Source organism: Ammospiza nelsoni, chromosome 28, assembly GCF_027579445.1.
Source record: "Ammospiza nelsoni isolate bAmmNel1 chromosome 28, bAmmNel1.pri, whole genome shotgun sequence".
Classification (NCBI taxonomy): Eukaryota; Metazoa; Chordata; class Aves; order Passeriformes; family Passerellidae; genus Ammospiza; species Ammospiza nelsoni.
Genome location: NC_080660.1, coordinates 2,722,785 through 2,737,572, shown reverse-complemented (window position 1 = coordinate 2,737,572; position 14,788 = coordinate 2,722,785). Strand labels below are relative to the sequence as shown.

The 14,788-nt window shown below is 66.5% G+C and overlaps 1 protein-coding gene across 1 annotated transcript; it reads left to right on the top strand.

Moving 5' to 3' along the window:
* The first annotated feature begins 68 nt into the window (after positions 1–68).
* Positions 69–3,978, top strand: EFNA4 (ephrin A4). The gene is made up of 5 exons (XM_059490068.1): positions 69–175; positions 2,145–2,437; positions 3,579–3,647; positions 3,762–3,821; positions 3,890–3,978. The coding sequence occupies exons 1-5, from the start codon at positions 69–71 to the stop codon at positions 3,976–3,978; spliced, it is 618 nt and encodes a 205-aa protein (XP_059346051.1).
* The last annotated feature ends 10,810 nt before the right edge of the window (positions 3,979–14,788 follow it).

The window sequence follows — 14,788 nt, the reverse complement described above, 5'->3', positions numbered from 1 at the left end:
GGCCGTGCCGAGCCCCGCCGGGCCGCCCCGCCCGCGGCCCCCCGCCGCCCCCCGCCGCCGGCGGAGCCATGCGCCCCGCGCCGCTGCTCGGGCTCCTGCTCTGGGCGCCGCTGCTCTGGGCGCCGCCGGTGCGCGGCTTCCGCCACGGCGTCCACTGGAACGGCAGCAACCCCAGGTACCGCCGCCGCCCCCGCCGGCCCCGCCGCCTTTGTACGCCCCGGGCCCGCCGAGCCCCGGGCCCCAGCGAGCTCCGGGCCCCGCCGAGCCCCGCGCCCGCGCCGCCGCCACGGGACGGGACGGGACGGGACGGGACGGGAGGGGCGGCGGGCGGTGGGCTCGGGGGGGCGGGGCTGCTGGCCACCGGGCCACCGGGCGGGACCGAGCCGGGGAGCGCCTCCCGGTGGGACCGAGCCCCCGCGCATCCCCGACAGCAGCGAGCCCCCAGGTAATGCCGAGCGGCCCCCGGTGCGCCGAGCCCCCGGGCATCCCCAGCGGCACCGAGCCCCGGTGGGACCGAGGCACCGGGCAGCCCCGGGTGTTGTGGAGCGGGTGAGAGCCCCCGGGGGTGCTGAGCTCTGAGCAGCACCGGGCACCGCCGGTGGTACCGAGCCCCGGGCAGTGCAGAGCCGCTGAGTGCCCCAGCTGGTACAGACCCTCGGGTGCCCACGGGGGGCACCGAGCCCTGAGCACCCCCGGTGACACCGAGCCACTGGGCATCCCTGGGTGCCACCGGGCAGCGAGCACACATGGGTGGTGCTTAGCCCCGGGCACTGCCGGTGGCACTGAGCCCCGGTGGCATTGGTGTCTCAGTGACACCGAGCTCTGAGTGTTCCCTCACCGGTGGGCAGCCCTGGTTGCCCCCAGGCCAGCGGGCACTCCTGGTGGCACCAAGCCCTTGGTGGCACCGAGCTGGTGGGCAGTTCTGGTGCTGCCAGTCTGCCAGTGGTACCCACCTGTGCTGAGCCTGAAAGCCCTTGGTGGCACTGAACTCTGGGCATCGTCTGGTGGCATCAGGCTGGTGGGTGGCACTCCTGGGACTGTGGGTTTCCGTGGTGGGTGCCACTCCAGCCCACACCCTGCCATTGCTGCTAACTGGGAGCTTGGCTGTCACCAGCAGGCCAGGGTCTGGCTCCATCCCTCTTTCCAACCTCCTCCATTTTAGGAATTTCCCAGCTCGGGGCTTCTCAGGGAGCAGGAGGCAGAGTCAGGATGCTGGGGCCTCCTCCCCATGGAGGTCCTGGGCTCTGGGCCTGCTGCCCTGGGGCACACTGGCACATGATGGGCAGGGCTGGGCGTGCAGACGCTGCCCCGCTCCCATGCTGCAGATGGGAGAGGTGAGACCCCACCACCCCTGGGTGCCCCGGGAAGGGGGGCTCTGTGCGCCCCTCTGCTGGGTCAGGCAGGGCCCTGTCCCCCTGCCCTGGCCCTGCCCAGGCCCGTCCCAACCAGCGTCACCCGTGGGATGCTCTGAGTCAGCAGGAGTCTGTGCTCCATCCTGCCCTCGGGGAGCCCCCAGCCTGAGTGGGGTGTCAGGGGTTCAATGCCCCCTTGCCAGCGCTGCCATCCCGGTGATGAACATTCTGGACTCTGCCAGAGCTGTCTGTGAACGTTGGCTGCGCTGGGGCCAGCGTGGGGGCTGAGGTCTCCCTCACTTTTCCATCCCCAGTCCTAGACTCTCAGCACCACACGTGTTCACACACATGTGCACGTTCACGTGTGTGCACACATGTGTGTGCCTGCACAGCTGCTCCACCCCGGCCTGGCCGCGCTTGCCGTCGGCCCAACCCTCATCTCCGAGCATCCCCAGCGCTGCCCCCGTGCCCTGCCCGCCCCGTGCCCCCTGCCCCGGCCGCCACCCCCCGCCAGCCCCGGAGCGTCCCTCCGCACGCTCCCCCAGCGCCGTGTCGTGTCCGATCAGCGGCCGGCCGGGTGCCTGGGGCGAGGGGCTTTGTGCCCGGCCAGCGTGGCTGCACAAACCCCCCCGAGCCCATTCAGCTCCAGCGGCCTGCGGCTAATCCGAGCTGATGCCTGGCCGTGTCCGCTCGGGGTTTTTTGGGGGGAAAGCCCAGCTCCCTGCTCCGCCGGGGCAGCAGGGCACCCCTCCCTCCCAAGGGATCCCCCCCTCAGCTTCTCCTGCCCGGCAGGTTCCTGCGGGACGACTACTCCATCCAGGTGGCCATCAATGACTACCTGGACATCTACTGCCCGCACTACGAGGGGGCCGTGCCCGCCGGCCGGGCTGAGACCTTCACGCTCTTCATGGTGGATCGGGAGGGTTATCGCGGCTGCTACGAGACCCCCGGCGCCTTCAAGCGCTGGGAATGCAACCGGCCCCGAGCGCCCTTCGGGCCCGTCCGATTCTCCGAGAAAATCCAGCGTTTCACCCCCTTCTCACTCGGCTTCGAGTTCCAGCCGGGGGAGACCTACTACTACATCTGTGAGTCCCCTGGGGCTGCGCTGGGGTCAGGGGGGCTTGAGTGGAGCTCCCCAGGGTTGGGGGTCACCAGGATCCCCATGGAGCTGAGTTTAGGGCGAGTGGGGGGTCAGGGTACAGCCAGGATGTCACTGAGGTTGAGGGGAACACGGGGGCTCTGGATGATGACAGGGCTGAGGTGCAGGGGGCTGTGGGTGTCCCGAGGGTGGGGGTACAAGGGGATGGGGTGCAGGGGGTGTCTGGATGGCCTGGGGTGGGGGATTCATGGAGCTGTGGGGTGTAGAGGGGTTCTGGATGCCCATGGAGGGGGCAAAAGGGGATCAGGCTGCATGGGTGGGGTCTGGATGTCCTGGGGTCAGGGATATGTGCAGGGTGGGCTCTGGGTGCTTCGAGGTTGGGGCACGAGGGGTCGGGGTGTCCCCGGTTCGGGGTGCAGGGGGGGCTCTGGGTGTCCCTGGTTTGGGGTGTCTTTGGTTCTGGGTGTCCCCGGTTCAGGGTGCCCTGGTTCGGGGTGTCCCCGTTTCGGGATGCAGAGTGGGCTCTGGGTGTCCCCAGTCCGGGGTGTCCCTGGTTTGGGGTGCAGGGTGGGCTCTGGATGCTCCGGGGTGGGGTCACGAGGGGTCGGGGTGTCCCCGCTTCGGGGTGCAGGGGGGGCTCGGGGTGTCTCTGGTTTGGGTGCTCCCGGTTCGGGGTGCGGGGTGGGCTCTGGGTGTCCTTGTTTCGGGGTGTCCCCAGTTCGGGGTGTTCCCGGTTCGGGTGTCCCCGGCTCGGGGTACCCCCGTTTCGGGGTGCAGGGGGGCTCTGGGTGTCCCTGGTTCGGGGTGCCCTCGGTTCGGGGTGCAGGGTGCGCTCTGGGTGTCCCCGGCTCGGGGTGTCCCTGTTTCAAGGTGTCTCCGGTTCGGGGTGTCCCCGGTTCGGGGTGCAGGGGGGCTCTGGGTGTCCGCGGTTCGGGTGTCCCCGGTTCGGGTGTCCCTGGTTCTGGGTGCCCCCGGTTCGGGGTCCGGGGGGCTCTGCGCGCTACGGGGTGGGGGCGCGCTCCCCTCGTTCCGCCGGGAGGGGGCGCCCCCGGCCCGCGCGGAGCCGCCGTCGGGGGGTCCCAGGGGGGCCGCACCGGAGCCGGTGCCCGCTGACCCCCCCTGCCCAGCCGTGCCCAGCCCCGAGAGCGCCGGGCGATGCCTGAAGCTGCGCGTCACCGTCTGCTGCCGAGGCACCAGTGAGTCCGGCCCCCCCAAAACTCGGGGGGCTCCACCGGTCCCCACTGGGGGACACCGGAGCCTCCTCGTGACCCACGGGAGCCGCTCCCTGACCACCGCGGGGTTTTTTTCAGCGCCAGAGCCGGTGACAGAGGTGCCGAATTCGCAGCCCCGAGGGCGCGGGGGCCCCGAAGGTGGGTACGGGGGCGGGGTTGGGAGGTCGGGAACCGGCTCGGCCTGACCCCTGCTTGTGCCCCGGCAGATGTGGCTCCTGCCCGGGGCGCCGCGGTCCCATGGCAGCCCTGCAGCCCTTGCCTGACTCTCGTGCTCCTGGCCCTGCTCTGGATCTGACCCCGGCGCTGCCCCTGCCGGGGGGATGGGCTCCTCTGCCCCAAGGCCGCTTCCAGACTCTTCCTCCCAGCCAAACCCCCGAGCCCGTGGGGCAGCCCCAGGCCATGACCCGCCTGCTGGACCTCCGCAAAGCCGAGCTGGGGCCGGGAGCTCCGCGCTGGAAGGTGAGGGGCAGCGGCGGTTCTGGGGCGCTGGGTGAGCACCGGAGCGCTGCCCTGGAGCATCCCTGCACGGGCTCTCTCCCTGCCAGGGCCATCGCATCGCCGCACGCCGGGATTGCCGAGAGTCCCCGCGCTGGGATTGCCACATCCCGGCGCTGCCCCACCGGCCACCGGCTCGGCGCTGGGGTCCCCTCAGCGAACGCCTGCTCTGCCCCACGGCCACCACCTCATGTCGTGCCTTTCCCCACGGACCCCCTCCCCTGGGGCCCAGGGACCCCCGAGCCCCGAGCGGGGCAGCAGCTCCGATGGCGGCATCGGCCGCTCTGCCGTGTCCTCCTGCAGCGAGGACACGCTGATCTGTCTTCTGGGAAGACGCCTTCCTCCGTGCCCTCGGTTTGGTTTTAACCCTTGGTAGTGACTGAGCAATACAATATTTGCAAGATCGCTGCGCCCCGGCTGTGCCCCTGCCCGTGCCCCCCAACCCTGCAGGGGTGCCAGGGTGTCCCCTCCAGGGTGTCCCCTCCAGGGTGTCCCTGCCCCTCGCTCCCTGCACAGCCCTCACGGCCGTAATTGCAGCAGTTTGGTACTGAGTCGTCAGCTCCTGTCACCGGAGAGCTTTAATTACAGACGAGCTGCTGGTAATTAACCCCTGGTGGTGGCATGAGCGCTGGGGCAGGGGGTGAGGCGCAGTGGTCTTGGGGGTCACTCACCCAAAGCCCCCAGCCAGCACCCTGGTTCCTTTGGCCACCTTTGGGTGTGGTTGGGGTGCCCCCAGCTCTCCGTCCATCTCTCCATCTGCCGTGCACCCCATAAGATGCCCAAAATGGGGGGGTGTGGGGAGCTGCAGGGTTTCCCCCTTCCCGAGTGGAAGAGGGATCAGTGGGGGCTCATCCCATGGCACAACCGGGTCCCTGTCAGAACCACAGCTCTGCCACAAGCCCCAGCCTTGCCAATTGGCAGGAGACTTCCCTGATGCTCTCAGTCCCCCATGCCACGAGTGCAGCCCCCCACTCACCCTCCTGAGGGGCCCAAACCCCCCCCGGGGCCGCCTGCAGCAGGGCCCCCCAGCCCCTGGCCGTGCAGGCGTTGCCGGCCGCCTGCCGCAGTGGTGCCGGGCACGTCAGACAGGTTTTATGGCTTCTGCGAGAGAGAAGCTGCTTGGCAAGAGGCTGGGAGAGAAAGCATCGACCGTGCCGCTCCCCTCCCCCCCGGCTCGGCTGCCTCCCTTCCCCCGCCGCGCCCCATAGCCCTGCGTGGGGGGGTCCTCATCCCTCTGGGGGGCACAGGGGCTGCCTGGTGCAGGGGGGCATCTCCTGTGGGACCCTCCTCTCCCCAGGAGGGGTGAGAACATCTGGGGGGATATCGTACCCATGGGACCCTCATGTAGGGCGCTGGGTGGGGCATCCCCCAAAGTGCCCACCTGGGGGGTTGCTGGGGGGCAATGGGGCCTGTAGGGCCGGTGGGTGGGGATGTGGGGTGATGGTGATTGTGGGACCCCTCAGGCAGGGATTCCAGGGGGCTTTACCCTTGGAACACCCATGCAGGGATTCCAGGGGACAACCATGCCCTGTGGGACCCCCAAGCAGGGATTCCAGGGGTTGTACTCTCTGGGACCCCTATGTAGGGATCCATGGGGACAGCTATGCCCTGTGGGACCCCCATGCAGGGATTGCAGGGGGCTTTACCCTGCGGGACCCCCATGCAGGGATTCCAGGGGTCGGAACCCTCTGGGACCCCCATGCAGGGTTTCCAGGGAACAACCATAACCTGCAGGACCCCTGTGAAGAGATTCCAGGGGACAACCACGCCCTGTGGGACCCCCATACAGGAATCCCAGGAGTCTGTACCCTGTGGGACCCCCATACAGGGATTCCAGGGGGCTTTACCTTGTGGGACCCCTGTGCAGGGATTTGAGAGGACAACCACGCCCTGTGGGACCCCCATACAGGGATTCCAGGGGGCTTTACCTTGTGGGACCCCTGTGCAGGGATTTGAGAGGACAACCACGCCCTGTGGGACCCCCATACAGGAATCCCAGGAGTCTGTACCCTGTGGGACCCCCATACAGGGATTCCAGGGGGCTGTACCCTGTGGGACCCCCATACAGGGATTCCAGGGGGCTTTACCTTGTGGGACCCCCGTGCAGGGATTCCAGGGGACCATGCCCTGTGGGACCCCCATACAGGGATGCTGAGTGGGGGCATCCCCCAAAGAACCCCCACAGAAAGATGCTGGGGGACAGCTGTGTCCTGCAGGCCCCCTGTGCTGTGCCCTGCAGGAACCCATGCAGGGATTCCAGGGGGGGTTGCCCATTGCACCACCCCTTCCCCAGACCCTCAGGCATCCCCAGACAAGGCCAAGGGGATGCTGTGGGACCCCCAGAGCGGGTGCAAGCTCTGGGCCCTGTCCTTGAGCTGGTGTTGCTTGGTATGCAGGAGCTGCCACCAGCTTCAAATCCCATCGACTTCCAATGAGCAATGCCATCAATAACGGCTAATTGATGGCGCGGCCGCTCCAAATCAGATTCCCCATCCCCTGAATCCAATTGATGGCTCCGCACCCCGCAGCCGCCGCGGCAGAAATTGAATCTATTCAAGGAATGGGCTCCATTAGCCCTTCCCTTCTGTCTCGCCACCCCCCTGCCTCGGGCACCCCCTCCCCAGTGCCACCCACACCAGCTGAGTGTGGGGTGCCCGTGGGGAGGAGTGTGGGGTGAGGATGTTGGGGTGCCCCAGGTGGGTGGGAGTTAAACCTTCAGAAAGTGGGAAGGAAAAATTGATCACCTGGCAGAGCAAGCGATGGGGAATGGTGTTAGCAGCAGGGAGATGGAGAGCAGGATAAAGAGCCGTGTCGTGCCAGGGGCTGGGAGCCGCAGCAGGCACCGAGGAGGGAGCACTGCGTGGCCGTGCCCACCCCATGGCCTGGCTCACTGTCACAGCAGGGATTGTGGCACTAGGATGAGCCTGCTGACCACAATCCCTTTATTTCTGGGGTGTTCCCACTCCTGGAAGATCCCTCACCCGGCCACGCTGCCCCCACCCAACCGTGCTGTGGCCTCAAAGACCCCTCATCACCCCAGCACGAGGATAAAATCAGGTTCTGCAGCTGTCCCAGGGTGGCCAGGGGACACAGGGGACACAGGGCACGGTGCCCCTCCCCGAGGGCTGACAGGGGGGAGCACAGCCCCCCAAAGGGCAGCGGGACCCATCCCTGCCTGTTCCCCATGGGCGAAGGGCAACGGCGGCAGCGCCCACCCCGGAGCTGTCGAGAGCATCCCGGAGATGGGAAATGGCTCCGTGTCACCATGGAAACGGGGCCACTGGCTCGACATGCCGAGGGGACACGTGTGCTGAGGGGACAGGCACGCTGAGCCCTGAGGAGCAGGGCACTGGGAGCGCCAGGCATTGGGCACCATGGACTGGGCAGCGGGCAGTGGGCACAGGACCCTGAGAGCCCATCACCCACCTCGAACCAGCTCCCTCATTACCCACTCTCAGGGATGCCACCTCTTCATGATGCCACATCTCAGTGATGCCACCTCTTCATGGTGCCACCTCTTCGTGATGCCGCCTCCTTGTGATGCCCCCGTGGCCGGGCAGCCCCAGAGCCCCGCAGCAGGGCTGAGCAGGGGGTGCAGGGGCCGGAGCTGCCGTTCCCCGAGCAGCCTCCTGATGATGTGCATCGTCAAGGTTATCATCGAGCAAAACGCTCAGCGGGGGCTGGGGGGGAGCCGGCCCGCGCCGCTTAATTAACCGGAGCTGCACGCGCCGAGCCCGCTCCTGCCATAGCAATGAGGGCACGGGCACTGGCACAGGCGGGGGCTGGCACATCCCACCTGCATCCCTGGGCGGCTGGCAGAGCAGCTGGCCGGTCCCTGCTGCCAGGTGTGCCCGCTCCTGGGGCCAGGGTGGCAGTCGGTGTGTGTGAGACGGCCTGGCACCGGTGGGTGTGCGCGTGCTGGGGTGTGGGCGCAGATGTTGCCTGTGCAATCACCATTCTGGGCCAGGGTGGCTGTTTGTCCGTGCCTGTGTCCGTCTGTCCTGTCATGCCTGTGCCCTTGCACGTGCTGGAGTGTGATGTAATGCTGCTGGACAAGAATCCTGCTGGGCAATGTCAGAGCAGGGATGGGCAGGAGCTGCCCTTGCTGCCAGCTCTGCTTGGAGCTGCCGCAGACCGAGGGCCTGCATGGTCCCCAGTCTCTGCATCCCCGGGGAAAATGATTAGGACTTCAATGTGTGGGTGCAAATGACACAGGGCACCACCCCAGCACGGTGTCCCTGTCTTCAGGGCAGCCAGACAATGAGGGCAGATGCTGGGGCAGGTGCCCACCCAGGGCAGCACCTCCCAAGTGTGCCCAAGTGGGTGCTGAGGTGCCCTGTGCCAGGGTGTCACCAGGCTCACGGCCTCTCCAGCAGAAGGATGCTGTGGGGATGGCAGAGGTGGAGCTCTGGAACATCTTGGGCTCTGCTCCCCACATCCACCACGTGCCGCGCGCTCCTTTGATCCTCAAGCTGCTAACGAGCTTCCCTGGCAAAGAGCTCGTTAGGCAGGGCAGAGCCTGAGCTGCCTGACCAGCACCAGGGCAGCTCCTCGGGTGCCCAGGGACAGGGACAGGCCAGTCCCAGCCGCTGGCAGGAGGGCTGGCTGATGTGGCCGGCCCGTGGCCCGAGGCAAGAGCAGCACGGGTGGGTGGATGCTCTGAATTATTGAGCACAGGAGCACAAAGTGGCTGCGACAGCAACACCTGCATGGGGGGCATGGGGCCATGCTCTCAGCCAGGCATGGGACCCCCAGCTGGCCCAGATGGAGCAGCTGGACAGTGCCAGGCTGCAGGGACACTGCACACACCCAGGGTCCTCTGCCAGCCCCTCGGGTGGTGGCTGCCAGCAGCACAGGGCACCCCACGCCTGCCAGCAGCACAGGGCACCCCTCACCTGCCAGCACCTCCTGGTGCTCTCCTGGTAGTGCCAGCAGCACCTCCTGCCCCGTTCCCTGTCCAGCACCCAGCTCCCATCACCTGGCCAGCAGCACAGGCCTGGGGTAACTGCAGCCAGTGGAGGGAGCCCCCATTTCTGGTGAGCAATTTCTGGTAAGCCATTTCTAGTGAACCCCCATTTTCCCTGTGCCCCCAGCCCCTCGGGTGAGCCATTTCTGGTGAGCCCATGGAGGGAACCCCCATTTCTGGTGAGCCGGTGGAAGGAACCCCCATTTTCCCTGTGCCCCTAGCCCCTCTGGTGAGCCAGTGGAGGGAACCCCCATTTTCTCTGTGCCCCCAGCCCCTCTGGTGAGCCATTTCTGGTGAGCCCGTGGAGGGAACGCCCATTTCTGGTGAGCCAGTGGAGGGAACCCCCCATTTCTGGAGAGCCATTTCTGGTGAGCCAGTGGAGGGAGCCCCCATTTTCCCTGTTCCCCCAGCCCCTTTGGTGAGCCAGTGGAAGGAGCCCCCATTTTCCCTGTGCCCCCAGCCCCTCTGGTGAGCCCCCATTTTCCCTGTGCCCCCATCCCCTCGGGTGAGCCCCCATTTTCCGTGTGCCCCCATCCCCTCTGGTGAGCCCCCATTTTCCCTGTGCCCCCATCCCCTCGGGTGAGCCCCCATTTTCCCTGTGCCCCCAGCCCCTCTGGTGAGCCCCCATTTTCCCTGTGCCCCCAGCCCCTCTGGTGAGCCCCCATTTTCCGTGTGCCCCCAGCCCCTCGGGTGAGCCGTTTCCAGCGATGCATTATTGAAGCCCCCCCGTGCCATGGCTCACGGCAGGCGCCGCCTCAGCCCTGATGAATATTTCAGGCCCTGAAATCTCCTGCGCCTGCACGCTTAGCCCCGGTTCCCCCCCCTGCCCCCCCAGCTCGTTGGCTCCTTTGTTTCCCTGCGCTTCTGCCCAGCACGGTGTCACCCTGCCCTTCTCCCTGGGGACAGTCACCCACGGCCTGGAATGGGATGGGAAGCAGGCGGGCAGGTGGGCACAGCTGGTGGCACAGCCAGAGCAGCCCCACACTGCCAAGCTCAGTGCCAGCTGGGCGTTCCTAGGATGGTTCCCGTGCCCATCCCCAGCCCTCATTTGGGCGTGAGGGACTGCAGGTCCCCTGGCAGCATCACCTGGGATGGGGACAACCTAGGGCACAGCACTTTGTGGGTCTGTCCCTGGCACCTCCCTGTTCGCTGCCCCCTCTGCCAGTGCTCCCAGATGCTGATTGTGGTGTGATCTGTGTGCAGTGGCAGCAGGATATCGATGCTGCTTGTCACTCCTTCATCAGATTAGCGTCACTTACACCCCCCCAGACACCTCACAGGGGACACCAGGGTGGCACATGGCTGGGATGAGCTGAGCATGCTCCAGAGCCAGTGGGGAGCCAGGTGCTGCGGCTGGCAGCCACAAAATCCATCTCTGGTGTCCTTGTCCCTTCCCCAGAGAGCTGTGGCTGCAGTGGGGCCATGTGCCAGCCCTGCCCTACCCAAGCCTCCCACCTGGCACAGCCCTCACACCCTGCAGCACATCCACGCCGTGGTCATGTCACAGCAGCAGGGGACAGCAGTGAGGCCGGGGCTGCCCCCGGTGGATGATATTGGAGTGATCTTGAGGCCAGGAGGGAGGTTTGGAGAGGAGAGGAGCCGGCTGAGTCACCCGGTGCCGGCTGCTGACTCAGGCGCTTCCTGCCAGGTAACCTCCACTGCCGGCGTGGGCTGCTGGGACGAGGATGTGGCACAGGGGACAGACAGGACTGCCTGGCACACCACTCCAGCACCCAGGGCGGGCTAAGCTGGCAGAGTGCACGGCTGTGCTGCACCAAGTGCTGACCCCTTTTCACCTGGGCTCTCCCTGGCACCGTGGCTGCCAGCCGTGGGAGCCACGAGGAGCTGGTGGCTCTCACCTCCCAGCCGCCACCTCTGGGTGCCCACACACGCAAGGCGGGTGAGATTTGGCACAGCTGCTGGAGCCAGGGTTCCGGCCAACAGGCGCCTGGCGCCCAGGGCAGGAACCCTGCAGCTTCCTCCGGCCGGGCAGCGGGAGCAGCAGGGCTGGAGCCACGCACGGCTTCATGCAGCGGCTCCAGCAGGAAGCTGATTTCCTCTGACGGGCCTGGCACCGCCGCCTGGCACCGCTGCTCGCTCACTGGTGGCAGCTAACCCTCCTCTGCAAGGCCACAGAATCCAGCTCCACATAAATTAAGCCAGGCCGCTAATTAATGAACTTCTCCCGTGTCACTCTGTGCAGTAGGGCTCGCTCTGGTCCCTCTGGTTAGACCTTGGTCTGTCTCCTCACCAGGGATTTGGCCACCCATCTTCACCTCCCTCCATCCATGCTGTCAGCATGCCCAGGCCCAGCCCCAGGATGTCCCCCAGGGCTGGGTTTTCCCCCTGTCCCTGGGAAATGTGAAGGCTCAGCCCCCGTGCCCTCCCCGAGGCGATGCCCGCTGCGCGCTCATCAAGGCACTGGCGCGGCTCAACCATCCGTGAGGCTTCATTCAAATTTAACGCCTGACACGGGACAGAAAAGGGAAGGGGCAGGGACGAGCAGGGCTGCTGGGCACACGGTGTGTGCTGAGCGTGCCCCAGCCGTGCCAGCCTGGCAGGACAGACCGTGCCCAAACAGCATCATGGGGCTGCGAGGAGCTGCCCCAAACGCCACCAGGAGCCAGGACATGGCCATGCCAGCCCTGCCAGCTGCCTGCTCCCCGAGCCAGGCCATGCTCCCTGCTTGCCTTTGCCTTGTTCTCGCCGTGTCTGGCTGGACACGTGCCGGCACCTGGCTCCCTCGGGCGGGCCGGGAGCCCTGAGCTCAGCGCGTTGGGCCCTGCTAGGTGTGGCTGGTGAATATTTCATGCCCGCGTTCGCCGAGCCCTTTCTTGGTTACACTCCTGCCTCCTCCCCGCACTCTCACCATGTTTATTTATTTAATGAATTATTTATCGGCTCCCCCTCTCGCTCGGCTGGGCGCTGCCCCCTCCCCACCCCCCCCCAGCCCTGCGCGATGATTTATTGAATGCCGGCTCTGCTCTGCGGTTGCGACATTCTGTCACAGGAAGCCGCGGTTAAACATCAACCCAGGCGGGCCAAGGCAGGTCCCCTGCCCCGCCGGCGACACGCTCCAGCCCCTCGGGGCTCATGGACGGCAGGTGCGAGGCTTTCCCCGCCGCTTTGACGCCAAAAAATGATGGGCACAGCGTAGAGGAGACAGAGGGAGAACCAGGGATGCTCCATGCCCTTGCTCTGGACGGCTCAAGGCCTCACATCCCTCCAAGAGCGAAGCCACCAGGGTGTGTCCCCAGCCGTCCCGTTGTGCCAAAACCCCGCCAAGCCCCCTCTGCGTGTAATTCCTGCTGGGTGCTGACACCTGCACACCCCGCGATGCTCAGGGCTGTGTTCTGCCCCCCGGGTGTGTCCCTCCGTGTCCCTCCGTGTCCCTCCGTGTCCCTCCGTGGCGGGGGGACCCCCGTGGTGCGGGTGCTGACGGCGGAGCGTGCGTTGCCACGAGCGGGGGGGTTTCCATGTGGAGGTGGGTGTTGCCATGGGTTTGCCGAGCCCAGGCGTTTCCATGGTGGCAGCGCGGTGCTCCGGGTCCTCCCAGAGGTGTGCGGCACCCTGGGAGATGCCACCGCTGCTGCTGCCACCTCAGCCCGGCCCCTGTGCCCTCCCGTCCCCAGCTCTCCCCCGCTCCCACCCCCAGGCAGCCAGAGCCCTTTTCCACGTGTTGTGTTTTCTTCACTTCACTTCTTCGGATGAATAATTAATAGAGGCTTTTTTGGTCCTCCGGGCCTTTCCGTTTCCCCCTTCCCCCTTCCTGGCGGGGCTCTGGCAGGGGTTTGGGCTCCCAGTGCCACCAGTATGGATGGGGAATGGGCATGCCATGGGTCTCCCACGGTGATGAGTGGGACCAGGGGCCCTGCCCATCATCATCATCCTCTTTGTCTCCCTCATGGCTTGGGGCAGCATCCACATGGCCAAAGGGACGCTGGGGAGAAATGGGGTGGCTCTCGTTGCACACAGAGCTCCTCATAAAACTCTGGGGAGCCAGGAGAGCCCCCAAGACTCAGCACAGGGCACCTGAGAGCCACCAGGCCCACTGGGGACATGGGAACATGACATTTGGCACAGCACCACGCTGGCCACGCTCACCACACAGTGAGATAGCTGCTGGCAGGAGCAGCTCGGGCTGGCTCAGCAAGCCCAGCCACGGTTTGGGAACCTCCTGGTTTCATTCACGAGCTCCTCAAGGCTGCCAAAGCTGCAGGTGATGCACGATGCCCGCGCTGCCGGGGCACAGGCTGCTGGGCTGGGGATGGTGGGGCCACGTGGGAGCTGGAGGGGCACTGTGTGTGCCCAGTGAGCTGTGTGTGCCCACTGAGTGTGCCCGCTGGGTGTGCCCGCTGAGTGTGCCCACTGAGCTGAGTGTGCCCGCTGAGCTGTGTGTGCCCATCGAGCTGTGTGTGCCCAGTGAGCTGAGTGTGCCCTGTGAGCTGCGTGTGCCCAGTGAGCTGAGTGTGCCCGCTGAGCTGAGTGTGCCCGCTGAGCTGTGTGTGCCCAGTGAGCTGAGTGTGCCCGCTGAGCGGAGTGTGCCCGCTGAGCTGTGTGTGCCCTGTGAGTTGCATTTGCCTGCTGAGCTGTATGTGTCCCCTGAGCTGTGTGTGCCCACTGAGCTGTGTGTGTCCCCTGAGCTGAGTGTGCCCACTGAGCTGTGTGTGTCCCCTGAGCTGAGTGTGCCCACTGAGCTGTGTGTGTCCCCTGAGCTGAGTGTGCCCACTGAGCTCCATGTGCCCGCTGAGCTGTGTGTGTCCCCTGAGCTGAGTGTGCCCACTGAGCTGTGTGTGTCCCCTGAGCTGAGTGTGCCCACTGAGCTGTGTGTGTCCCCTGAGCTGAGTGTGCCCACTGAGCTGAGTGTGCCCGCTGAGTTGCGCGTGCCCACTGAGCTCCATGTGCCCGCTGAGCTGTGTGTGCCTGCTGAGCTGAGTGTGCCCGCTGAGCTGAGTGTGCCCAGTGAACTGTGTGTGCCCACTGAGCTGTGTGCCCACTGAGTTGTGTGTGTCCCCTGTGTCCACTGAGCTGTGTGTGTGCCCAGTGAGCTGAGGGTGCCCACTGAGTTGCCCGTGCCCGCTGAGCTCCAAGTGCCCACTGAGCTCTCTGTGCCCACAGACTTGCGCGTGCCCGCTGAGCTGAGTGTGCCCACTGAGCTGAGTGTGCCCGCTGAGCTGTGTGTGCCCGCTGAGCTGAGTGTGCCCGCTGAGCTGCACGTCCCCGCTGAGCTCCGCGTGCCCGCGCCGGTGTGAGCGTGCCCGTGCGTGCCCACATGTGCCAGGGCGCCGATCACCTGGCACTGGGCTCTGCCGGGCGGCGCTGCTCGGCAGTTGCTAAGAGATCCCACCGAGGACGGGCAGTGGGAGCTGGCACTCAGCTCAATCCCCACACCCAGGGGAGCCCCCACATTCCCCTGGGCTCCCCCCAGGAACCTCCACCCCACAAACCCTTGGGGTGTGGGAAGAACGAGGGCCTGCCCATGTGGGTGGGCACTTGGCCAAGTGCTGGCATCCGAGGGAGGTCAGGCCAGGCGGCAGAGCCTGGCACTGTGTCCGTGTTCCTCGGTGGCCAGGCTGTCCTGGCACATTGGCACACTCCCTCCCTCCCCGTCCTGTGCCTCCAGGGTGCCCAAACCCCTCTGTGA